This window comes from Haliotis rubra, unplaced genomic scaffold (assembly GCF_003918875.1).
Source record: "Haliotis rubra isolate DU_JTF1 unplaced genomic scaffold, ASM391887v1 Scf396, whole genome shotgun sequence".
Classification (NCBI taxonomy): Eukaryota; Metazoa; Mollusca; class Gastropoda; order Lepetellida; family Haliotidae; genus Haliotis; species Haliotis rubra.
Window position 1 is genome coordinate 935,671 of NW_025767075.1, and position 27,459 is coordinate 963,129.

At 39.0% G+C, this 27,459-nt stretch overlaps 1 protein-coding gene across 1 annotated transcript; it reads right to left on the minus strand.

Annotated features, from left to right (window-relative positions):
• Nucleotides 1-1,641: 1,641 nt before the first annotated feature.
• Nucleotides 1,642-27,149, minus strand: LOC124286920 (porphobilinogen deaminase-like). The gene is made up of 12 exons (XM_046723379.1): nucleotides 26,959-27,149; nucleotides 23,286-23,474; nucleotides 16,366-16,438; nucleotides 14,427-14,476; nucleotides 11,309-11,442; nucleotides 10,455-10,532; nucleotides 9,651-9,726; nucleotides 9,053-9,166; nucleotides 7,857-8,015; nucleotides 6,705-6,758; nucleotides 5,781-5,864; nucleotides 1,642-3,907 (listed from the first exon to the last, which is right to left on the minus strand). Exons 2-12 carry the CDS (start codon nucleotides 23,328-23,330, stop codon nucleotides 3,680-3,682), a joined length of 1,095 nt encoding a protein of 364 aa, XP_046579335.1. The 5' UTR covers nucleotides 23,331-23,474; nucleotides 26,959-27,149; the 3' UTR covers nucleotides 1,642-3,679.
• Nucleotides 27,150-27,459: the final 310 nt, after the last annotated feature.

Below are 27,459 nucleotides of genomic sequence, written 5' to 3' on the forward strand. Positions count from 1 at the left end.
ACTTATTGAATACAACAAAATTGGTTATTGTGACTTATTTCCTAGGCAAAATTGTGACTTTTTTTCGTGACATTTTTCCTGTGACATTCTTTCCAATCCCCTATTTACATACTTGTATGACTAGAACAGACTGACCCTTAAATAGAGTGGCATGTCACGGCTTCTGGTACTGGGATTGAACCTGTTATGTTTTGATGGCGTCGTATGTTAATATTACAATGGAGGCTCTATATACCTTGTATGAAGATGATTGAGTTGAATTGACCTATTGCCATTAATATACATCAAGCCAATTTCTATCCTCTCATCTGAAAGCGAATGATGCACAATCAACTACATGAATAAGCTTGACCACCTGACCCGTTACGTGGTGCATGTTGTATTGACCTATCGGACTCAGATTTCACACAGTGCCTATATGGATGACTGTTTTCACCTGACGTGAGTAAACTCCATGCTAGCAATAGGTTGGTTCTACTCTAGAACAGATCATAAACCATAGTCCTGGTATTCCTAAAGGACTTTCTGAGTTCCCTTGGAAACACTGAGCAATTGATATGCATACACCATAACACTCAAACTAAAACACCTAGGTGCATAGCAACCAATTTTTTCGTGTAATTCTGATAGATTGCAAAGCTTTGTATTTAGATAGTTTTGAGGGCTTGCTAAACTTTCATTTTCAAAATCATGTGTAAGCCCGGGCTTATTTATATAAGGTAGCTATGCCCCTGAACACTCTCTGCTCCTTTACACTAACTGACCAATTAAATGGTCAAAGTAAGGTTAGGTCAAGGTCACAAGAGGTCTATATGATCTCAAGTATACAAGCACAACCTACACTGACTAGTTAAATCTCACAAGGAACAATATAACAAGGGTGCCTAAAACACAGTCCCTACTTTATACATATTATACATGAAAACTCAACAAATTGAATGAGTAAAGAACAGCCTAATACACATACCTATACACAAAACAGTAGCATCAACATTCTAGGTAAGTTTGTTAATTTCAGCTTCAAAACAGAACTACATTCAGTTCTTTCGAAAGCTAGGGATACGTTTTATGTGTCCACAGCCTGTTCTATCATTACATTACTGGCAACTTGTAAACTGAAGTGTTGTCCTTGTGTATGAGTTTAATGAGTGCCCGCTATTGTGAGGCTTCCAGAGTACTTACAGTGGCCTGGTTATACTCATCAGGCTGATCTCACATATACTTGTGGTAGTATTGAAATGAATGTCTATCTAATGTGATACAAATAACAATATCCCCTGGCAAAATGTGTGTTCAGATCTGTGTATAACTACAAGATTTTAAGATAAATAAACTTTCATATGTCTGTACAAAAAATTATTCACAAATACAAAGGGTGATAATAAAAATCGTAAAATTAAATGCACATTTTATGAATCCAGTGATTCAGGACAAGCTGATAATTTACAATAATAATGCTAATTTTTGAGCCTAGAATCCAACGCGATGCTGTTCTCTAGCATTACATTATTACCCTGACGGAATTGTACTTTCAAAGCTGCTACTAAGCGTGACCGTATAGGTCCGTACATCCGCTTTTCAGGTACCCATTTTAAACAGCTGGGTGGACTGAGTGCAATGTGGACGAAGTGCCTTGCCCAGGGACACAACACAGTATGAGACCCAGGTCACAAATTTTGGTGTCTCCACCGGGATTCGAACCTGGGCCTTTGGCGTGAGAGGCCAGCATGCTAACCACTACACCACTGTGCTCCACAAGCCATCAACGATCCATGTCTGCATGTTAAGAAGGGTGACAAACATTCTTATCTCTAATTTTAGGATGGAGTCATTTAACTTTCACCTGCCTTCTTGTCATCATATTGACAAATTTTCAGTATGCGGATGACACCTCACTTACAATAATTATTTCAACAGCATAGCAAAAAGATTACATGATATAACTTGAAATATACATATATATACTGTTTACGGCAACATTTGTGAAAGACATTAACAGCTGTGTGTATTTATAGGTAACTTACATAAGACGTGAACCAGCTTCAAGGCAGTATATCCACTTTCATGGTCTTTGGGAGACAAAAACCTTTTCAAGACAGAGCCCACTGTCTAAGGCCCTCTGAAGGCACATTTTCCTTTTCTAATGCACCCTATTCACATCCAAGGCACAAATTGGTCAGATTCAAGTACTTGATTGTATAACTAGTAGAATCATAGGTGCTGATGATGACTCAATGGTAAATGCTTGAAGGTCCAGTTGAATTCATAAAACAGATATAAAAAGATAAATGAATGTCTGATGTGATTCATGGATCTTAAGCAATATCAATGGACACCACACCAGGAGTTATCTCCCCTTGTCAACTAATTTTCAGTTGAATGAGTGTAATAAATTCACTGATTATTGTCCATTATCACCTGCGATAATATTTTAACCCTTGAACCAACACAGTAGATATCAGGTTGCAGAGATCCAGATTATCATAGCACTGACTCATGTTCTTTAACAGACTCAAAGAAACATGAACAGGCACAAGCACTTTGAGACACATTCACACAGATTCAGACACACATACAGTGTTCCAGGAACAGATAAAATAAGATATAATACACTCTTCATATAAATAACCACATTTTTCAGTTTTAAAACTTATTTGAAATATTGATTATTGATACTCCAACAGATGCATCTACAACACCGAGACAAGCATAACATACCGACAAACACACGCAGGCATGCACATCATGGCGCAACTCATTTTCTGACTTTTACCCATAAAAATCAATATAATTTAAGACAATATAATTCAAGAAATATTTAAGAATTTTCAGTCCCTTGCTCATTACACAGTCTTAATGTTTTACTCAGACAATGATTTGTACCACTTGAATATGATATTATATCAAAGATGACAAACAGACCAAACAAAACCTTCACTGACATGCCATAACATTTATATTAGAGGCAGTAACTCTTCTTTCAACATAGCCTTTTCTGCCAACTTTAAAACGTTGTCTCTGCTCGGGCTAACTCCGACATTGGCCATTTGTGCAAGCTTAAGGTTAGTAAACCAATTTGCTCATAATTCATTACTATTTTGAATAACAAACAAATATACAGATACTAAAAAACACGAGAACTGTCACACAGGAGACAAACATCCACAAGAAGACCACCCAGTAATTAAACAAAATATCTTCCAAAAAACATCTCACAACAGAAGTTTGAAAAGTTCATTATCCAAATGCAGTGTTCAAAATTAAGGAAAGTAGTCTAATTGTTGAGGTTTGCTCCAATATAATTTAAATTGAAGGACCCCTTATTTTAACCTCTGTATTTGGAGATTATAACAAGGATCATTTCATCGTCATGCTTCATTCTGAACACTGCTCAAATATATCTTCTTTGAGAGGCTCATATAAAGTGCATAAAATCTATTGCAATTAACCCACTTACACTCATAACAATTATATTATTATATTCAAGAATCACATCAGAAATGTTTCAATCCTAAATGTTCACATCTCTCATCATCAGTCGGACGTTTGTTTTCTTGTCTGTATTCTACGGAATCACGAAAGACAGCTCTCCAGTGTACACGCTAAAACACTCACACCAAAATCAGCTTACTCTTTCCCATATTACTAGATATTCTCGTTCTGGTATTCCTCAAACAACTTATGATGAAACAGCTGTTTTATTGTTTTCTGTACGTGCACTTTTCCTGACTCGTTCTTCCTCGATTGCTTCTTTAGCCTTCCTCTTGGCGACAGTCAGTATAGTTGCTGCACCTTGCTTTATCAACTTGTCCGCCAGTTCGATGCCAACTTTCTCCGCCGCCAAGAGCATGGGTCCGTTTCTCCCTCCCACAATGGAGCAGTAGACATGGGCGTTGCTTTCTTCATCCTGGGAACAAGTCAGGAAGTAACCAGGGAATTAGGATACTGGAACTGGGTCATGAGTTCTGGACAACCATCAAAATATATATACTGGAAATACTTGCCACCATATTTGGTAAGAAATATACTGAGGGAAACAAATAAGGGAACATCACTTCATACCAGTGTTCCGTTATTTTGTTTCAGATTTTCACCCATACAAAGCCAGCCACAAATACTGGAAAAGAATAAAGGAATACTTGTATTTAAATGTGTTCCCTTATTTGTTTCCATCAGTATATGACCCGTGAAGATCCAGGGCAGAATAGGTCTTCAGCAACCCATTCTTGTCATAAAAGCGACTATGCTTGTCGTAAAAGGCGACAACGGGATCAGGTGGTCAGGCTTGCTGACTTGGTTGCCACATGCCATCGGTTCCCAATTGCGGAGATTGATGCTCATGCTGTTGATCACTGGATTGTCTGGTCCAGACTCGATTATTTACAGACCGCCGCCATATAGCTGGAATATTGCTGAGTGCGGCGTAAAACTTAACTCACTCACTCACTCCATCAGTATACATAAAGGTTTTCTTCTGCTGTTTTATATACCTTTTCCCTCAGTATGTTCATGAATAAAATTAATTACAGTAAAGCACCAGTATAACAGACTTAAAGATACAACTAATCTGAGTTCTGATAACTGTAGTTTGTTATACACATCTAGACTAAAATATTCAGCAAGTCGCCAGGGCCATTAAATATATTTGTTCGTTATATCCACTAGTTCATAGTTCACTGTACATGGATATTCAATTTTGAGGTTTAATAGTATTGAACAATACAAATCAAAATAGGTAATTTTTTTAGCATAATTTGAGCTTCACTGCTCCATTTAAAAACACATGTTCACTCAACTCAATAACTCAACACTTTGATACTCAAGCTTGAATCCAAAATTTTGATCTGGTCCAGAAGTATTGTGAATATTATACTAATTAAACAGAGGCAAACAGCATCGGTCATGCAGTGAGTCCACAGCTCAATTTTCAAGTAGTTTAGAGGCTGTGCAATGTCCAACACTGTAGGAGGACGATGACACAATCAGCCAAGTCACATGACCTGCAGATGCACTTTGGTCAGTCTTTCTTGACTCGAGATGAGTATGGTCACTTGAGGAATTTTCAAACAACATCACCATCTTTACACTGCTAATTGTGACAAGGGAATAAATAACCAAAGAACAGAAGTACATACTTTTCTTCAGAATTAAATCACCAGTTTAAACAGTTTGAATTGAAAAAGATTTGATTCAGCGAAACCATTCCGTACACCTGTGAGAGTTACTAGTACCGGTGCTGTGTCCCCTTGGGGCATACTCATGTTACGGTTACATGTCACAGAGGACCAGATAAGCTGCATATTTGGGTAAAATACACACAGAAAATTTCCAATTACGCATTGAGAAATAATTGTTGCGTACCAATTACGCATTTAAAATGTTCGATAAGCACAAAGTTTAAAACAAATGCGTACAGAATATATCTATAAAAATCACTTGCGTAATGAAAACGACATTGATAGCTATCATGTTGTACTGTTAGTATAGGACAAGTGTTGTACTGTCAGTACAGGATGAGTGATTTTTTATGAAATCATTTCCATTATATATAAGTTGGTTTTGATTAGGTATGACATAAGGCAGTACATAACTGCTTAGTAAACTTACTCAATGACGTATACTTAGGTGAGTAAAATCACTGAAATACCCACATATTTGAAAGCAGTGGGTAACGGAAAATAAAATACCCACTCAACATTCATAATACCCACTCCCAAAAAATACAGTGGGTACAGCACACACATGAGCTAAATCTTATCTGGAGCTCTGATGTCACTTACCTGTTTCTTGGGGAGAAGGACTTCAGACCTGTCTTCCACCACCTCCTTTCCATCAACACTGTACACGCCCCCACGGATCACCAGCTGCAGACACCACAGAACACAGTCAAAAATAAGAAACCATTAAAAATGCACATCTAACAGATCCTATTGGATTTTGTGTTTCCATTAACACAAGGCATAGACATATTGGATGTTGTGTGATATGAGGATCAGAGGAAACCATCAGAATGGTCATTTTTGTCAAACTGATTCTGTCAGAGACTTTCTGACATGCTTCACATGTTTGTTCAATTTATAGAATCTTCCAAATATTTCTGCTTTCCAAGTGACCTCACTATAATAGCCAAGTTCACTGGGCATGTCTTTTCCAAGGGAGACAACTCAGCATGAACACATTTTCAAAAGGAGATGAAAATAACCTTGATCACACCGTTACAAATCAGGCGACTTCAGATTCATGTTTCACTCAAGTTTCATTAATGACCTAGGACATGAACCTACTCTGTTTTTCATTTTAAGGTGATTCATTGTTGATTAAAAACACTGCTGAAGTTTCACAGTACTATGACCACACTGCATTTGGTAGAAATGACTCTTGCACTGTGGTGGTGTGGTCAGAGGCAATTAGCACTAATAAATTAATTTATCAAAAACAAACAACCACCCTTCAATGTCATGGTAGAATGAACAAGATTGATCAAACCATGAAACTATGACTTTGAGTGGTATTTAGAAGTTGGTGTGAGGAACAAGACATGCTTGATAACTGAGTTAGTAGCTACACCGAAACGTTGCTCATATTACATGAAGACGTTGTATATCCATGAAACTCTTCCCATTTTTCATCAAACTATGGTATTGTATCAGGCATTACGCGAGTTCTCATGTGCAGCAACTGGTTTCAGTAATAAGCCACTCTACCTTCTCGTCCGTGAGTTCGGTGAAGGTTGACACAGGTACAGTGCAGCCGCCCTCCTGGAAACCAAACAACAGGTTATGAACAAGTCCATACTATTTGCTAAAGGTATGTATAGAGTTCCATACTTCCTCTTCTATACTTGGACATAAATAGTTAGGGATATATGAACATTTTGAAATTATGAATAATGATCTATTTATTCATTGACACACTGATAAAATATCAATCATAAAAATACCCATATCCCTAACTTATTTTGTCCAGTATATTCAACAGGTCATACATTAGTCGAAACTATAGCATCCAGGCCTTTGTTAGGTCCAGTATTTCATGTAATTGTCCCTGTCACACTGACATATTAGGCCACAATGCCAGCATTAAACAGAACAGACACCAATAACCAACTAGATGCCAGCGTCTGACAGACTTTCACCTTTGGCTTGATAACAGTGTAAGACTCTATCACCATGTTTTGAGATGTCATTCCAAAACCACTTCCGTGCAAAGATTGATACACAATAATTTACTGTGTAAGAATCTAAATTGTTATTTTCAATGATGACTGAGGGAGATTATCACACGAGCATGTCATGTTTTTGCATGATTTCATATCACCCTTGCGAAACTTCTTTACTGCAGTAACAGATGGTAAGAAAGTTTGACTGCTCTGTTCATTGGCGTCATGTACAATTGTTTAATGAAGTCACAGACGATGAAATACAGAAACAATGGTTGCTAGGCAAAAGTGATATGTGCACATGTGCTCATATGATATATATGACACTGGTGATGTTTCACCATATGGATCAGGGGTGGAAATAACTTTAAAATTGCTAGTGTACTCCGGTACAGTGGCAAATGTAAAATCACTTGCCCTGATAATTTTTCCACTATACCGTCCGTTTTCTTGTTGATTTTTTAAATAAACAACATAATTAACATTGTAATATCAACTGGACACCAGTACAGTGTGATATACAAATTTTGCCACAGAAAAAACACTGGACTGCATAATAAATAAATGTTAGTGACTGAAAAATGGTAGTTTCTATTGTCTCCAGAGAGAGTAAGTTGATATTGTTAAGGACTAGAGACTGAAATAGTTCCTGCTACTGCCAAGGGAGAGTACTCTGAGAGTTATATGGTTTTCTCACCAGTCTGCGGAGGTACGCCCTCTCGGCCACACAGCGGATTGCTGTGTCCCTGTGGTGGAGAGTCTGCAGAATCTCCAGCATGTGGGTGTCCTCAGCCCGACACTCCACAGCAATAGCACCCTGGCTCACAGCGTACATACACACATCAGGCATCAGCTTCTGCAACAAACCCAGAAACAAACTCAGTCAAAACTGATGAAATTAATGGCTCTCTTGGAAGACTTTAGCAATTGTATTTGAATCTGAGAATCTCCCAAAACTTTCTTTCCACTTTTTCTGGGTTGTATTGTGTGAAAAATCCTTTGGGATCTTTGACAACCAAACGCCATAGCAGGTGTCCTTACCAAATATCCCAGAGTGCTTAAAATAGATTTGGGACATAATGCAATTGCTTAGATCAGGGATGGCAGCATTTATTGCATGCATTGAAAGACTAGCAGAATACAATGAATGGACTCTATGTACATTTCTCTTTGTTTCAATGTTATCATCTTGTTATCCAATTGTCCGATGTACATATCTTCAGTAAACATCACAGCAAAAACAGACGAAATACCACAAAGATTTTACAACCTTACTTAAAAATAAGCCCTTGTCATAGGAAGTGTTTTTCAAATATGCCAGGGGAGTAACTTCTCAAACTCAAAAGTACAATGGGTATTTGACGAGTACTGCAACATATCCAGGGAGGAGGAATTCATCTTTCTAATGTACCAGCTGATGATCAGCAGACAATGGAGTGAGTGAGTTAGTTTAGTTTTACGCCACACTCAGCAATATTCCAGCTATATGACGGCAGTCTGTAAATTATTGAGTCTGGACCAGACAATCCCATGATCAACAGCATGAGCATCGATCTACACAATTGGGATATGCCATGTGTCAACCAAGGCGGCGAGCCTGACCACCCGATCCCGTTAGCCGCCTCTTACGACAAGCATACATGAGAGTGAGTGAGTGAGTTTAGTTTTACGTCGCTTTTAGCAATGTTCCAGCAATATCACAGCAGGAGACACCACAAATGGGTTTCACACATTGGGTACAGTACCCATCTGGGGAATCGAACCTGGGTCTTGGACGAGCAAACGTTTTAACCACAAGGCTACCCCTTCGCCCCCTGAAACTTCTAAATGCTGGAAGCAGTACAACTAATTACAACTATGGTCAGTTTGATGAAAGACACCAGTAAAATGCACCTGCGATATGCGATGACTCCAGTTCATCCTGTCAAGTCCAGCGACTGCCAGGACAATTGCATCATACATGTTGTTGTCGTCCAGTTTGTGCAAGCGGGTGTTCAGATTCCCTCTCTGATGCAGGTAAGGAAGATCACCACAGGTGTAATACAGAACAGCAGTCACAGAATTCAAGTTGGTGGATAACACATTCTGTATTTCGTGAGTGTGACGTTTTGATACAAATTCTTGCTTGACAGTGGTACAAGAATCTCTATCAAAATGTTGCACTCACGAAGAAAAGAAGTTGTTATCCATAAAGTTTGTTCATATTGAACATCTTTCAAGTCTCAGTCTTTCCAAAATTAATTTGAAATTGAATTTGAACTGAAGTTTTTGAATTAAGAAATACAGTTGGCTCAACCACCATATATAGTGTAATACAACACACTTTCGCCCTGAACTATTATAGTTAAAGTACGAGGATGCTTCGATTACGAGGGGACAGACTAGAATGGCGCAGTGACGCCAATACATTGTGACATAATGCAAAAAGTGCACATTATCGTCAGCATTGATACTTCCATACAGACTGTAGGCTGTCAGTCAGCAAGGATACAATATCTTTTATGGATAGATGAGGGAACTTCCTCCTAATCTGGGCAATCCTTCTGAGAGAACTTGTTCCTACAACACTGGAGAGAAAACACAATTAGATCAGTATATTCCCTGTGGTGCACTCTAACACAAAATCCCAGGTGATCTGTGTGTTGTGGCCTATATTTGTGTCCATGTTACCATGGTGATTACCGGTAATCTTAACTGTGCAGTGCCAAGAACGTTATATGTTATTCATCTGCAGCTATGTTCCAGGATTCCGTAAAGGTGAAAAGTGTGTACAGGTAATTGCTATTTCTGGCTCTCTTTACCAGACAAATACACACAGTCACCTTAATCCCTGCACAAACCACTACAGCAAGCAGAGCGGGAAACACAACTGAACCTGTAAATCATCCTGTATGTTTCATTGCACATTCATATTTTCGCTGACTAAGCATGTTATCTCCTGTTTGTCGCTAAAGGGACACTTTGTACATGTTAACTGTGTGCAATACTCAAAAAGCACTCACAGTCAAGGGAACGTTCCCACATTTCAGTGAGTGAGTGAGTTTAGTTTTACGCCACACTCAGCAATATTTTAGCTATATGGTGGCGGTCTGTAAATAATCGAGTCTGGAGCAGACAATCCAGTAATCAACAGCATGATCATTGATCTACGCAACTGAGATACGATGACATGTGTTAACCAAGTCAACGAGTCTGACCACCCGATCCTGTGAGTCGCCTCATAAGACAAGCATGGGTTACTGAAGGCCAATATTCTAACCCGGATTTTCACAGGTCTTTCCACACTGAAGCTCACCTTCCCTCTGGTAGAGTTTCAAGAGTCTTGCCATCGTGTTTCTTATGCATTACCACTGCATCATGGGGGTCATCCCGTCTGTCAACAAAGTGAGAGAGTCAATACAGTTATATTACACAAATATCAGACTGGGGGGACACCAGATATGTCCTTCGTACACTGTAACAATGTGGGAACTGAAACCGATGTTTGGCATGGTGATCAAACATTTATCACCCACTAAAATGTGAATTAAACACTGAAGAACATGAACACTGTGGCCACGATATCAACCACCATCACTTCATGATCAGTAAATAAGCAAACAACTGAAGTGACTCCCAGAAAGTTTACAGTCAGTATTTCTATGTTACAGATGTTTCATTGAAACAGTATAGAAGGGTGTACGTCACTGGGTAATAACTTAAACAATTTTGTAACAGATTTTTAGTTTTATCCACTACTTGTTCACTACTTGGACTCTCTGTAAAAATAAATGTATGGTTCTACAACTGCTCCCAATGGTCAATCTTCCTAGGTCACAGGGTGCTTATTACAGCCAATATGGAACTGTAAGGTAGTTTTAACCCAATGTGCCTGTATTCATGAGAAATTAGACAAAGATGACAAATATCTAGTAAACATAAACATTTTGAGAAACAGGCACAATATTACACTAATACACACTTACAGAACTGAACAAATGCTCAAAGGGAAATAACTCTTGTGTCTGTCATCCTCACAAATGCACTCAGATTACAATAAAGTTGAAGATTACAAAATTACAATGTAAACCATTAATATGAATGAAAAATGATATTATTTTTATTAAGTTGTATTCTATAGACAGGATTCCAAGTGTTGAATGTACATACTTGTTTACACATCCGATGACCATCCCTTCTGGCAGCACGGTCTGGAGATCCTTCAGAGAGTGCACCACAAAGTCGACTGTGCCGTCCTTGAGGGAGTCTTCTAGTTCCTTTGTGAACAGGGACTTCTCACCAATCTGAAGTTCAGATGATGAAATAGTATTCTCAGTGTTATATCATCAATCATTTCAGTAACTGCCAGGGTCCAACTGGCAGGGTCCAACTGTCCACTTACAACGTGTGAATGCAGTATTGTCGCATTCAACTGGGTACAACTTTTGCCATTCACGACAAGATCCCCCAGGGATAGGAATGTTCTTTTCAATGTTTATTTGTTCTGTAATGCTGTATTCCAGCAGTATTCCAGCTATATGGTGGTTGAAAATCTGTTGAAAATCAAGTCTGGCAGACAATCCAGTGTTCAACAGCATGAGCATTGATCTATACAACTGGGATACAATGACATGTGTCAACCAAATAAGCAAGTCTGACCACCCCATCCCATTACTCACATCGACCCTGAAATTCATTGGTATGTTCTTAATAATAATAATAATACATTTGTTTAAGCACCTAATGTCCAACCAGTGCTGCTCAGTGGTGCTGTGCAGAGAAAGTGGAGAAACTAGTATGTAACTAGAAAAAGATGAGTTTTTAGCTGGCTCCTAAATGCTTCCAGGGAAGATACTGATCTCAGTTCAACTGGCAGAGAGTTCCACAAAGCTGGTGCAGCAGCACCGAAAGCTCTGTCTCCCATGGATGTTTTTGTAGCTGGCATTTTCTTTTCAGTGCACCTATTTTAGTCCTCTTGGCTGTTTAATTTTCAGGCCCATGACATACATAAAATCCCAAACTTGCGATATGTGACATACTTAATACTATTTAGGAGGACAATGACATACATGAAGTCCTTGTCTTGTGATATGTGATATACTCAATACTGTTTAGGAGGACAATGACATACATGAAGTCCTTGTCTTGTGATATGTGATATACTCAATACTGTTTAGGAGGACAATGACATACCAGGTTCTAGTCTTGTGATATGTGATATACTCAATACTGTTTAGGAGGACAATGACATACAAGGTTCTAGTCTTGTGATATGTGATATACTCAATATTGTTTAGGAGGACAATGACATACAAGGTCCTAGTCTTGTGATATGTGATATACTCAATACTGTTTAGGAGGACAATGACATGTCCTTAGGAGGGACAATGACATACAGAGGTCCTAGTCTTGTGTGATATGTGATATACTCAATACTGTTTAGGAGGACAATGATATACAAGGTCCTGGTCTTGTGATGTGTGGTATACTCAATACTGTTTAGGAGGACAATGACATACAAGGTCCTAGTCTTGTGATGTGTTACATACTCAATACTGTTTAGGAGGACAATGACATACAAGGTCCTTGTCTTGTGATATGTGATATACTCAATACTGTTTAGGAGGACAATGACATACAAGGTCCTAGACTTGTGATGTGTGATACACTCAATACTGTTTAGGAGGACAATGACATACGAGGTCCTAGACTTGCGATATGTGATATACTCAATACTGTTTAGGAGGACAATGACATACAAGGTCCTAGACTTGTGATGTGTGGTATACTCAATCCTATTTGGGAGGACAATGATATACAAGGTCCTAGTCTTGCCACATGTGCCATAATTTTGAGGTTAAGAGCATATATGAGGGAAGGGGAGTGAATACCTATCACGTTCAAAATTATTGTAGAATATAACAGCATGTATGAAGATGTGTTTAGGAGCAGGGTGTGTGGAGTGACTATATGTCACATTCAAAATTATTGTATTTACATAGTGTCATGTTTGAAGAGGTGGTTAGGAACAGGGGGGAGTATATGTCATGCTCAAAATTATTGTACTTACATAGTGTCATGTTTGCAGAGGTGATTAGGAATGGGGACGGGGGTGAATATATGTCACATTCAAAATTATTGTAGTAGTACTAGTACACTATCCAGACACTTGTGTTTTTCTTGAAATTGTCCGGATAAACAAATTTCAGGATATCCAAATTAAGGACCATATGTGAAAAGACATACAAAGAAAGGTAGTAGCTGATCAACTGGTCAAGGCAGACACGAGCTTCGTTGCAGTCGTGTTGGGCGGCAGGAAGTGCAATCTGACATGTGTAAACTTCACATTGGGGGTGTGTGTGTGTGTGTGTGGCTAGCTGCATTGTCCATCAATAATATATCACGCCTACCTCTCAATCTTATCTGTCTGCAAATGCTTGCAACCAATCACAAAACAGTTCTGATGTCATCCATGTTTTTGCATTGTTCCTGTACCTAACAAAAACTTCCAGGTTAAAGTCACTACCAATACAACTACCACTACATCTAGCCTTGCCTCAAAAGCAACTCAAAATTAACTCAATGTCACCTTGCTAATTACAGGTAGTTAATCCTCTCACGCTTCAAAGACTGCCGACTTCTTTAATGTTAGGGCACACAAGGCCACTCGGTAAAATGCGTGTGTAAACATACTGACAGGTGCTCAGCCATCCAGATATACAAGAGAAAAATGCATATAATTTAGAGTTTTGTATGTGAAAATGACCGTCTGGTTACGGAAACCAGATTTCCGGATAGGTGAGTAATTTTACAACGTTGTGAATTCATTTTAAGGAATTTTCGTTTGGAAGGTGAGTTTTCCGGACATCTGAGGTTGGGATAAACGGGACACGACTGTACATAGTGTCATGTATGAAGAGGTGGTTAGGAACAAGGGAGTGAGTGAGTATAGTTTTACCAGTGAGTATAGTTTCACAGCAATATGACTCAGGGACACCAGAAATGGGCTCCACACATTGTACCCACTGTGGGGAATCAAACCCAGGTCTTTGGCGTGACGAGCAAACACTTCAACCACTAGGCTACCCCACCCCCCTTAGGAGCAGGGAAATGGAGTGAGTGTCAGGTTCCAAGTTACTGTGTTTACATAGTGTCATGTGTGCAGAAAACATAACTACCTAAATTTGGTGATACTTTGAGCACAGTTTTCTAAAAAGATATCTTTTACACATTTTCGGGACACAATCTTACTTAAATTTCCAACACTAATATATGAAATACCCCTTACCTTTGATAATGCTGAATCTAAGATCCTATCTCCTACTGTTGTCATTGAAACTGAAATAAATAAGCAAAATTAAAGTAAACAGATTTGATTTGATTTAAACATATTTTATTCAGTGAAGAAAGGGATGACGAACAAATTATCCAACTTAGGTAACCATCTCCAGATGTCTGCTGGAAATAACAGCATAGAAGGTGCATAAAACTTGTAACTAAAATAAAAGGTGCTATACTATAGTTTCACAAACTCCAAATATTTAAATTTAATCTGGGATACCCTTTGTCAGTTCTTCTGAGCACACAGCATCCCTGATTGAAATAAGGGGAAAAAGTCAAAATCTGAATAAATAGATGATTTTTGTGGTGAGTGTGTAAAGCTCTTTTCTGCTTCTTGAAATGTTCCAGCAAAACCATGGCAACAGTCATAAGAACTAATTACACATCAGAAAGTGACCTTACACATGTTATGCATGCAGATTGTTGAACCAAGGTCTTCGGGGTGACGAGCACATGCTGAAACCACCAGGTTATATCTCTGCACAAGCATATTGGTTATTGTTTTCAAAGAGCATGTAATGAGCATTTTGAATGAACAGAAGAAATTGATATTTTTGTCAGTTATGCAGCTTTATCGTTTTGCTTGTTTCCTTCATTTTATCGAATATACAATACAAATATAATGTAAAGCCATCGTATGGAAATTGCGTAAATCGATGCTCATGTTGTTGATCACTGGATTGTCTGGTCCAGATTCAATTATTTACAGACCGCCGCCATATTGCTGGAATCTTGCTGAGTGCGGCGTAAAACTAAACTCACTCACTGTACAATTGTTTAATTGTTTTGAAATTTTCTGCCCATGGGATGCAGGTTTTCACATCTGGTAGGTCTAGGAATTTATCTATGATTCTTAAGTAAATGCTCTTAACAAACAAACTTGGAACAAATCATGATATTCTTCAAATTTCAAGTTTATGTTACAATTTTTTTTCATGCATTCTAAACAATTGGGTAATTTTACATTGAACATAGGTATTGGCCTATGAGAAGATCTAGATAAAGATTGTAGCGCTACGACAGTCGTAAGTCTATGTTAAACTATGGGGGTTACGATCAACTTAGCGCTACGATCACTTTGCAGAACGGGGCCCTGGTTGCCGTTGTACAAAGCAATCTAACCCTAAGGTGATTGTAACTCCCATACCATAACATAGACTTACGACTTGCATAGCACTAAGGTTGCATTGTACAATGGCACCCTTGGCCCCGTTCCTCAAAGCGATCGTAGCGCTAAGTTGATCGTAACCCCCATAGTTTAACATAGACTTACAACTGTCGTAGCGCTTAGCGCTACGATCGCTTTGTGAAACGGGGCCCTAGGTGCCGTTGTACAAAGCAATCTAACCCTAAGGTGATCGTAACTCCCATACCATAACATAGACTTACGACTGGCATAGCACTAAGGTTGCATTGTACAATGGCACCCTGGGCCCCGTTCCTCAAAGAGATCGTAGCGCTAAGTTGATCGTAACCCCCATAGTTTAACATAGACTTACAACTGTCGTAGCGCTACGATCGCTTTGTGAAACGTGGGCCCTGGGTGCCGTTGTACAAAGCAATCTAACCCTAAGGTGATCGTAACTCCCATACCATAACATAGACTTATGACTGGCATAGCACTAAGGTTGCATTGTACAATGGCACCCTGGGCCCCGTTCCTCAAAGCGATCTGACGCTAAGTTGATCGTAACCCCCATAGTTTAACATAGACTTACGACTGTCGTAGCGCTACGATCGCTTTGTGAAACGTGGCCCTGGTCTGCAAGTACTCAGCTCTGGAGAAGTCAACATGGTTGAGGCCTGAGAATGGTCTCTTTGCTGCACATATATATTTTTCACATTTTCTTTTCTAGGAAATTGTCAACACAATTAATGCAACTCACCAATTTCAAATTTCAAATCTGGATTAATTTCCTTGAGTTTGTCGATTATTAAGTTTGTCTGGATAAGAGCGAGCTGAAAGTAAAATAAAACAGACATGAGCAAAACAAATAGATGTCTTCACTGTCTTTGAAGCCACTGGCCAAAACATAAGTCTAGTAAAATTTGGTTCGGTCTATCAAGCTCCACTACTGCAAGTCCACACAGTAACACTACATTCTACTGAAAATGATGTCAAAATCAGGGAAGTAGTCTATAGCACAAACTGTCTACACATATCTTTCTGCATGACAGCAGTATTTTATGCAAACAAAACTACCTCATCAGTGACAAATCAAGGAAAGCTGGAGTTTCCTGCTTGCCGAATTAAGAGATATATTCAAAGGGCTTGCACTCAGTCAGAGGCTTCAGCATGTCAACAGGTGATCGGGGGAGTGTGAGTTTTGGGCAGAATCATGGTGTATCACTTAAACGTGGGATGAAAGCCTGAAGTGAGCCTGGTTTCACAATTACACAGCTATGAAAGTCACCAGCACATGTATGATTCTGACAAACTGAAAAAAACAACAGAATCAAGGCGTATTGAACTTCAAACCAAGAATCACAGGTCTTCTGGCAGTACATGGGATACAACTCGGCACAGCCAAATCCAGTGACTTAGAGGACTGTGCTACCCATGCTCCTTGGCTGGTCAGGCTTTGTGGCTTTCTTGATTGGGTTTCACAAAAATGAGAGCATGGGAGAAACTAGTCTCTCGTACAGACCCTGAAGCAAATATATCCAAGAAAGCCCATGCAAGTCTAGAAAATGTGGCAAGTCTAGATTTCCTCAGCTTCAGAAAATGAAGAAAGTCTCAGAGCTCCTTTTCATTATATTTTTTTTTTTTACTATGAACTTTTTTCAGTAACATATGTTCATTTCAGAGACTAGTTGTTAGTCTAGGGAGAAACAAACAACTCACTTACCTTGACTACTGATAAACATTATACAGGATAGTAGTGTACTGGGCCTAGATTTTTCGAAACTCTCTTAGCTCTAAGATAGTCGTAAGTGCCATACATTAACATTAACTTACGACTTATCTTAGCGCTAAGAGAGCTTCTAATAAATCTAGGCCCTGGTATAGGCTAATATTATACTGATAAATATTATACTGGTGACTACTGATAAACGCTAATATTATACTGGTGACTACTGATAAACATTATATAGGCTAATATTATACTGGTGACTACTGATAAACAGTATATAGGCTAATATTATACTGGTGACTACTGATAAACAGTATATAGGCTAATATTATACTGGTGACTACTGATAAACAGTATATAGGCTAATATTAGGCTACTGATAAACGGCATATATATTATACTGGTGACTACTGATAAACTTATATAGGCTAATATTATACTCCTGATAAACAGTTTGAGTGACACTGATAATATAGGCGGACCGATGAATTGCAAATTTTATCATTGTACAAAATTGCCACATAAACATAAATAGTACATATGTTTATCATTTACTAATACCCAACAGCTTTCTTATATTTGAAAATTTTCCGGACTCCACCAAAAAAGTTCTTTAAGAAACTATCATCATTGAAAACGCAAAAGTTGTTATCTGTCGCGGCAGGGTGAAACCGCAGAAACGGAACAGCCACTATCTCGTCGTGCATGGGATACACATGCCTGATGAAAAATGAAGTTGAATGCTGACGTGAAACAGTTGATGATTAAAGTGTACGATTTTATCCGTGCTAAAGCCGAAAGGGGCAAACCATTTTATGCCATTAATAAATTCCGTGAGCGGGCAGCAAAAGCTTTAGGAGTATCAGCAAGGGTACTGACAAATGTTCTGGAACACAAACATTGTGAGGGTGATGCGTAGTGGTGTAACAATTCATCGATAGTATCGATGTTTGCATCGTCAACTACGCGATACGAGTGCATCGATACAAAACACGTTTAGGCAATATATCAGGATATTTATATCGCGAGGGTCCATGATACATCGATGTATCGCCACAAGAGACGATATATCCCGATACTACTTAAATATTACTTAAAGTTGTAGGGAGTATTGCATAAGTAATAGGAAGGGAGTCTCTTTGAAATGTTTCTGAATTTTAAAAACAAACTGAACCTAAAAGGAATTTGTTTGTGTCTGCCATCTTTGTTACATGAACAAAGGAGTTAGTGTATCAGTGAAAGCATGTGAACAATCTCTGTGAACTGTAAAGACTTGTCTTTAAGTAATTGAAACATGTTTTAGTTGTTTGACAAATAACACCATTTATTAACAACTATGAACGATGTCTTAGCTTTGTTAAGAAAGAGAAGATAAAATTTAGAAAGCATACTTATGAGTTTTTTGCAGTGATTCTGGTATAAATTACTGTATAAATTGTCTGTGCAAGCATTGGTGCAGAAACACAACTTTCCAAGGGAAACCTAGAGCAAGGTATACTGAATATGTTTGATTGTACTTTCTTAAGCATTAAATGCTGAAACTTTATTACATGAACAGCCTTTTAAGTGTGTGTGAATGTAACACATGTTCTGCTGAATAACAAATAAAATTTCAGTCATTTTATGTATCATATATGTCCTGTTTTTAGGATTGTAAAGTATCGAGATAAGTATCGTATCGCCATCACTGTATCGTGATGATAATCGTCTCGCAGGTTCCTTGCCAATACTTTCATGATATATCGTCTCGCCTCATTAAACTTGTATCGGGATATATCGTCTCGCCACTTAGGCCACGATACACAGCTCTAGTGATGCGAAGCAGGTAGGGGTCGTGTCAAAATCACAAATTAAAACATTTGGACAATTTTCAAAAGAACCTTGTAAGGCAGTCTATCAACAAGCTTTATTCTGAAAACAAATACATGTCGCTGAAAATTTTAAACAAGAGTCATCAGAAGATGACATATCCCCCCGGCCCCCACATCTTTGAAAGAACAAATCATCTGACAGTTACTTAAAGTCCAGCTTGATTTTAGACTAAGTGCAAATCGTTTCCATGGAAATCATGAAAAAAATAAATGACAAAAATCTGCAAATAGCAAAAGGCACCTCACATATCTGCCAAGTTTTCCTGAAAGATATTAAGAAGTTTTCCAGTTGTGCTTCGGAAATGAAACATACCCCTCACTTTTGAGACTAATTCTGAATCGTTTCCATGGAAACCGAGAAAAATAATAAATCACAAAAATCTGCAAATAGCAAAAGGCACCACTTCAAGATCTGCCTCACATATCTGCCAAGTTTTGCTGAAAGATATTAAGAAGTTTTTGAGTTGTGCTCTGGAAACGAAACCCACCCCTCCTTTTGCGACTAAGTCCGAATCGTTTCCATGGAAACCAGGAAAAATAAAAATGCCAAAAATCTGCAAATAGCAAAAGGCACCACTTAAGATTCTGTTTGATATATCTACCAAGTTTTGTTGAAATATATTGAACGGTTCTCGAGTTATACTCCAGAAACGAAGCCCACCCTCCCTTTTGGGATTAAGTCCGAATCGTTTCCATGAAAATCGGGAAAAATAAATATGCCAAAATTCTGCCAAATAGCAAAAGGCACCACTTTGGCATCTGCCTCACATATCTGCCAAGTTTTGCTGAAAGATATTAAGAAGTTTTCCAGTTGTGCTCCGGAAACGAAACCCACCCCTTCCTTTTGAGACTAAGTCCAAATCATTTCCATGGAAACCGAGAAAATAATAAATCACAAATATCTGCAAATAGCAAAAGGCACCACTTTGGGATCTGCCTCACATATCTGCCAAGTTTTGCTGAAAGATATTGAGAAGTTTTCGAGTGGTGCTCCGGAAACGAAGCCCACCCCTCACTTTTGGGTCTAAGTCCGAATCGTTTCCATGGAAACCGGGAAAAATAAAAATGCCAAAAATCTGCAAATAGCAAAAGGCACCACTTAAGGTTATGTTTGATACATCTACCAAGTCTTGTTGAAAAATATTGAACGGTTCTTGAGTTATGCTCTGGAAACGAAGCCCACCCCTCACTTTTGGGACTAAGTCCAAATCGTTTCCATGGAAACCAGGAAAAATAAAAATAACAAAAATCTGCAAATAGCAAAAGGCACAACTTTAGGATCTGTTTGATATATCTACCAAGTTTTGTTGAAAAATATTATACCTTTTTTTGAGTTGTGCTCCGGAAACGAAAGCAATCCTTACTTTTTGAGACTAAGTCCAAAATGTTTCCATGGAAACCAAGAAAAATAAAAATGACAAAAATCTGTTAATAGCAAAAGGCACCACCTTAGGTTATGTTTGACATATCTACCAATTTTTGTTGAAAAATATCGAATGGTCTTTGAGTTATGCTCCGGAAACAAAATGATTACGGACGGACAGACGGACGAGGCGACAACTATATCCCACCGCATTACATGCCGGTGGGATAAAAAGCATTTGAAGCAAGAACACAACCTCAGAGTATCAAAGTACACACTCTGGCGACTCTTACACTCTTTCGGGTATCGTTATAAGAAAATTTCGGGGCAGAATAGGTCAGTACTCTGTGAACGCCCTGATATCGTTCGCTTGAGAAATAATTTTCTCAGGGTTATAAAGAAGAAGCGCGAGGAAGGGTTCGAGCCAGTGTACTTGTCGAGACCTGGGTCAATGCCTCGCACACTGCCAGCAGTCAGTGGGTACCCGATGGGGGTGATAAGGGGTCACGTAGAAAGCTGCCTCTAGGGAAAGGAGAGAGACTAATCATTCTCCATGCTGGTTGCTCCAGCAAAGGCTTTCTCCCAGGCTGCGACTTGGTATTCAGGGCAAAGTCCACAGATAACAGAGACTACCATTCCGAGATGAATGGTGATGTTTTCCTCGACTGGGTTAAAAACAAGTTGGTACCACCTCTACCAGAGAAGTCTTTTAATGTAATGGACAATGCCCTATACCACAGCGTGCAGGACCCCGACAGTAAAGCCCGACATCGAACAGTCGAAAAGGTGATATGATATCATGGCTCGACAAATTTCAGATCGCACGGCCTTCAAAGGCAACGAAGCCTCAGCTATATGAGATCATAAAAACCCACAAAGGTGAACCTTTCTACAAACAAAGTAAGGGTCATGATATTCTGCGACTTCCACCCTATCACCGTGACCTTAACCCCATCGAAATGATATGGGGTATTGTCAAAGGAGATGTTGCCAGATCAAACACAACTTTTAGATTACGTGACGTAGAGGTTTTGGTTAAGGAATCCCTTAACAAAATCACAACTGAAACTTGGCAAAACTGTGTCAACAAGGTAGCTAACGTCACTGAACAAGGTCACTGGTCTCGGGATGGCTTACAACAGGCAACTGTGGCACCACTTGTCATCCCTTTCAGTCGTAACTATGACACTACGACAGACGAGGAACCGACAGGTCTCCCGGAATAGATTTTGAGATGTCCCCCCGCCATGACTGGCTGTTCCGTTTCTCCGGTTTCACCCCGCCGCGACAGATAACAACTTTTGCGTTTTCAATGATGATAGTTTCTTAAAGAACATTTTTTGGTGGAGTCCGGAACATTTTCAAATATAAGAAAGCTGTTGGGTATTAGTAAATGTACTATTTATATTTATGTGGCAGTTTGGTACAATGACTACTGATAAACAGTATATAGGCTAATATTATACTGGTGACTACTGATTAACAGCATATAGGCTACGGATAAACATGATTACACAATGCCATTTAGAAAGTGTAACAAGTTATATTTGGGATTACACACTCTTAGTAAAGTACAGACTCTAGTACTTTTGTTGGGTTGAGTCCCATCCGGGATTCGAACCCACACCTTCAGAGTCAGGTACCTAATAGCCAGCACACAAAGTCAGCCGCCTAACACGCTCAGCTACAGCTGACTTTAATCTGTGCACTGTGTACTTTAATCTGTTCTCTACTAAGAAAGAATCTGTACTTTACTAAGAAAGTGTAATCCCAAATATAACATATAAACATACGGATAAACAGTACATAGGCAAGTAGTGTAGTGGGAACTATGGATAAACAGTATATTTTTAATATATAGGCTAGTATTGTACTGGTGACCACTCATAAACAGAATTCAGACTGGTGTAGGGGCAATGGGGTAGCCTAGTGGTTAAACTAGTTAAAGTGTTGGCTCAGTCAGGCTGGCGTATGTAGACTACTAATATACAGTTTGTATGTTTGACAACAGTATGTAGACTGGTTGTGACTCATGACTTAGCTGACAGCCATGTAGACAGTTGTAGACTTATAAACAGAGACTGATGTAGATTATTGATAAATGCTAATCGCTGTAGCATGACAGTTAATGTGGACTGATGGTGTCGATGGTGGACCCAAAATTCAAACAATGTAACACATTCCTGGTTCCAACAGTGAGGACATATACTGGGAACCGAAAGTCTAATCCACGAGCGTCCATCATTCACTCAACCAAATTATGTCCCCGTCAATCCACCCCGCCCTTACTGACACGCTAAATATCTACACAGAGCAAGTCTAGATGTGCAACAGGGACAGCTTCTACCATCTTACTGGAGCTCCTGTTAAATTACATTGTAGTTTTTGTTTCTATCAACAATGATCAAATAAACATAGCTTTAGCCATATAACTTAGATAACAGTTTGAGTGATCTCGTCTCACGACAAGCATGTTTCTCCCGATATCATCACTGGTTACGTTTAGAGTTCAGGGACAGTCAAGGATATGGTCGAGTAATATTCGTAAACATGACGCAGCATTTTCTGGCAGATCAGTAACTCTCTCAGTCAATCGCAATCCGGTTTATTCAATGGATCTGGGTGACAAGTTGAAAGGAAGCGGTCGACCTCAGCAAGTTCTCGACAGACACATGGGTCCACCATGAATATCAAAAAAACATGAATAACATTCTTACCTGGCTCTTGCGTGATCCGACCGTAATAACCTTCTTCGACGACATATTTGGCAGCACAGGACACTAGTCTCGTTAAGTGTAAACAATCGCTTCTCGTCCGACACTGTTTACAGACAATTCGCCATGCTTTCCGTCCAACGTCGTCTGCAGCGAGATTCAGCGAAGACCCCTTGCAGTGGCTACCGCTCCCTATCAAATCGTGACGTTATCATGAATGTCCTGTTGAGAGTTTTCAGTCCGACAAATGGTGCTGTGTACGGTATACGAGTGCGCAGTACTCGCACATGAGGAATTAATAAAAAAAAGACAGGATCTCGTTGATAAGAGTTATAAAAGGGAGATAACTGTTAAAGTGTTTTCACACGAAAGTCATGTGAGGTTTCCTCATCAATGTACGCGTTGACATACTGACGAAAAAAAGCGTGTCCCCTACTTTGGACATAAGTTCAGTGATTATTCAAGCATTACATGGCATCAGGGTCGGCATTTTATAGTGATATTATTAACATCGCTGGAACGAATCATTTGACATTTTTTTAGAACGAAATCACTCAGTATACCAGAATATTAACCAATTTAAAATCCCATTTAAAAATTACATAATAAAGAAATTCTCTTTGTGACGAGTAGGTCTATCTATAAACTAAATAAATCGGTCACAGCTGATACAAATTCTGTTGTGTGGTTTTCTAGGCTGAGGGACCATATTACGTACCAACGCAAAGCCCAAAACATAACAATTGCCAAGCTTTTATTGACATTAGCCCCAAACCGGCACATATAAGTTAAGTTTGAAAACCGTAATCTGTGGCCTAATATTCCCACAGGTTTACCGGCTGATAGCTGTACATTCAGACAGATGTCCATTTCAGTTTATGTCTCGGTCACAAAAGCACAACACGAATAATAGCCGAGATTAAGTAATAGGCGCCATTTTTCGACTCGCACCTGTTCAACGTGCATATCTATCAGTTTCAATAATGAAACACGCACTTGTCTGATGCTGTGATTGACAGCCCGTGCATATCGCGCATGAGAGCGTGGCCTGATTTCTTGTTAATTACAGCCTGCGGCTTCAGCAGACTTCACTTGAATCGTATGTTCTGAAATGTACACGTGCGTGGGGACATCCCAATACATATTTTATTTTTTTTAATAGAAAAATATTAATACATTTTATCTGACTGGCATGAATTGTTTAGGAAAACAGAAGGTATAAAACAGGTAACAATAAGCTCATATGAAGTTCCAAACACAGTTTCATTAAAATAGAATTCCACTCACGTTAAAGATGATTTGGCAAGTAATAACACAGCGTGTATATTTATAATAAACGAAGTCCATGCCGGAAACCGTGGTGAAATATTTACGGTATTAAATGGCGGTGGGGTATAGCCTATACAGTGGGAAAATCCATCGGCGGGCGGATACACGGGGTGGGGGTGTGTGTGTGGGGGTGGTGTGTGTGTGTGTTGTTGTTGTTGTTGTGTGTGTGTGGGTGGTTTTGTGTGTTTGTTGTTGTCCCCCTGGGATGGGTGGATTGAAGACTTCAAGAATGCCGATCAAACCAAAAAAATGCAGCATGATCCAAATGGCACGGGTGGGTATTGCAGAGAATTTCCATATTGCGATATACTGCGATGCGAAAGCATGTATTGCGATATGTATTGCAATATATTGCATGAAGTATTTTTAAACAAAAAACTACTTATAATCGAGGTAATGCTTGATTTATAGAGCAAATACACAGCAAAATCACTATGCTTGATTAAGCTTTAATAACAACTTTTAGTCATGATTAAAAATAAAACAGTGAATAATATTTGGCACAAATGAAAAAAAGGAAATATCCGAAGATTTCCGAGTGTTACGAAGTTTTCCGAATGCAAGTCAAAATACCGGTTTTCGATCAGCGTATCGCAATACGTATCGTTTTCATGTCTGAACCGGTAAACCGGTTATATTGCGCAGCCCTACCAAATGGTGCTGATAATAATATAAATAGACTTGCAACAGTATTGACCTGCAATCAAGACTGAGGTTGGATTTCTTTCTTTTATCAAATATACTATCTAGCATCTGGGAGACAAGATGTGACTCTGAAGCACAGTTAGTAGAAACTTGTAGAGATGTAAATCTACACAGATGTCAGTGATAAGATATGGATTAATTGTACTGATAGTTTGAGGACGAATCCTTCGCACCGACTTTTCTATTCTGTACAGTGTAGAATGTTTAATTGGACAGATATTTCCATCTGCATTCACCAAATATCTTTGGTTTAAAACGTTATGACAGTGAGAGACTGCATGTCGGTCTAGTCAAGAGACTATACCAAAGTTTTCGTATTTTATTCTACAATGGAGGAAGAATATTTTATGGAGTTAGATTTTTGTGCTTTTTCTTTCATCCCCTTAACTGTCCGTGAGTGTCATGTCATTAAAGTCATATCCCTGCTGTATGACACCTGAAAACTTGACGGCACACTGACATGACGTCGCGCCCGGTGACTCTCAAAACGGCTGCGCGATGCATTCAAACAAACATAATTTTCTTGTTTTCGTGTCGTAAACGACTACTATAGAAGAATCCTGAATGTAAAAGACGACATTGAATGAGTTTTATGTTAATGAGCGATGTTTGGCGACCGTGACCAAGTGAGCTTACGTTATATTATGCTTTTCATTGAGAATGAGTCACTTATAGTTTTTATTTATTTGATAATCAGTTTTCTTTTGTATTTATGAGTGTGAGTAAGTGTGTTTGTACTCTTATCCGAGGAGCAACATCACCAGATGGTCTTCACACATAGTACCCTATGGGGAATCGAACCTGGGTCTTCGGTATGACGAGTTAACTCAAGGCATCAGTAGCCCTAACCGAGGCCCCCAGCCCTGTACAAAAGGGGATTGATAAATAAAATGAAATCCGAAAACGCTTTCTCCTCGATTTTCTAGTTTACCGATCGAACCAATGTCTACCAATTTTCCTTTATCCTTAACAAACCCAATTTTCATTGCTGTTAAAAACGTCAAAAAGAAGATGAATGTTATAATAAGAGGTATTTTTAACACACGCCAGTACGTTTGTTAAACACATAGGTATATACCAATTTTATCGCAGTATCAGTTATTATTATTAGAGCTTGATTTGGTGTTATCGTTTAGAATATACTTTTATATACATATTAGGTAAATGTTTGTGCCTCAGACCAGAGACCATATAATAGATTATATGGTCTCTGCTTAAACCAGTATTGGACAGGAGATTGAACATATTGTTATTATTCCAGTACATAAATGCCATTTTGATGCCATGTAAACATTGAATAAACAATTTTACCGCATTTTGATCCTGTTATGCTATAGTTGACCTTCCCCAAGTTATTTACAAACTGATCGAGAGCACGTGTTCGGCAATTTGGGTGTCATAATCATATTTCATTCTTCTACTGGTTGCATTCTGACCTAGCCCAGTTTGTAAACTCGGGGGTGTCCCACATAATGACAGCACTCCAGTTATCTCCCCTTCATGTACCACACGGCGATGCAACGTTAGCATGACTATCAATAACCCCATATTGAATACTCTAATACATGAACATAGCAAGGTTATGTGCTGTCTGATTTAGCGGTTGATTTCATAAAAAAGAACTCGAAAATACACCACTTACCGTTTTCTAAATCTCGGACCACAGATGTCACGTTAACAGAGCGCCGAGAAAGATTCAGAGCCTCTGTTGTAGAAATGAGCACCTGTCAATCAGATCATTGAACGTTGTCGATTTCCCGTGAATAACGTGCAGTACATGCATGCAACGTGGCTTCGGTAGTAGATGCGTGTGCACACTGGCAGGACAGTCAACAACTGGTGCATCCCCGGTGTGAGTAGGGAAGGTTATATATCCACAGCCAGGGCTCATGAGAATATTTGGAAAGCCCTAACTGTGAATATTTGTCGGTGTTTTACGACTGTTGCGGTTGGCTGTGACACGGGGGAATTCATGCGTGACACAGGACATCCAAGCTTCAGTTGTATATATGAAGCATATCAAGAACTGTTCTTAGTCAGCAGAAAATAGAACTATGTTCATAAACTAGGAACTGTTAATTGCATGTACAACAGAACAATCTTTCCACACAATACACAGTTGTCACACACAGTGACGTAACAG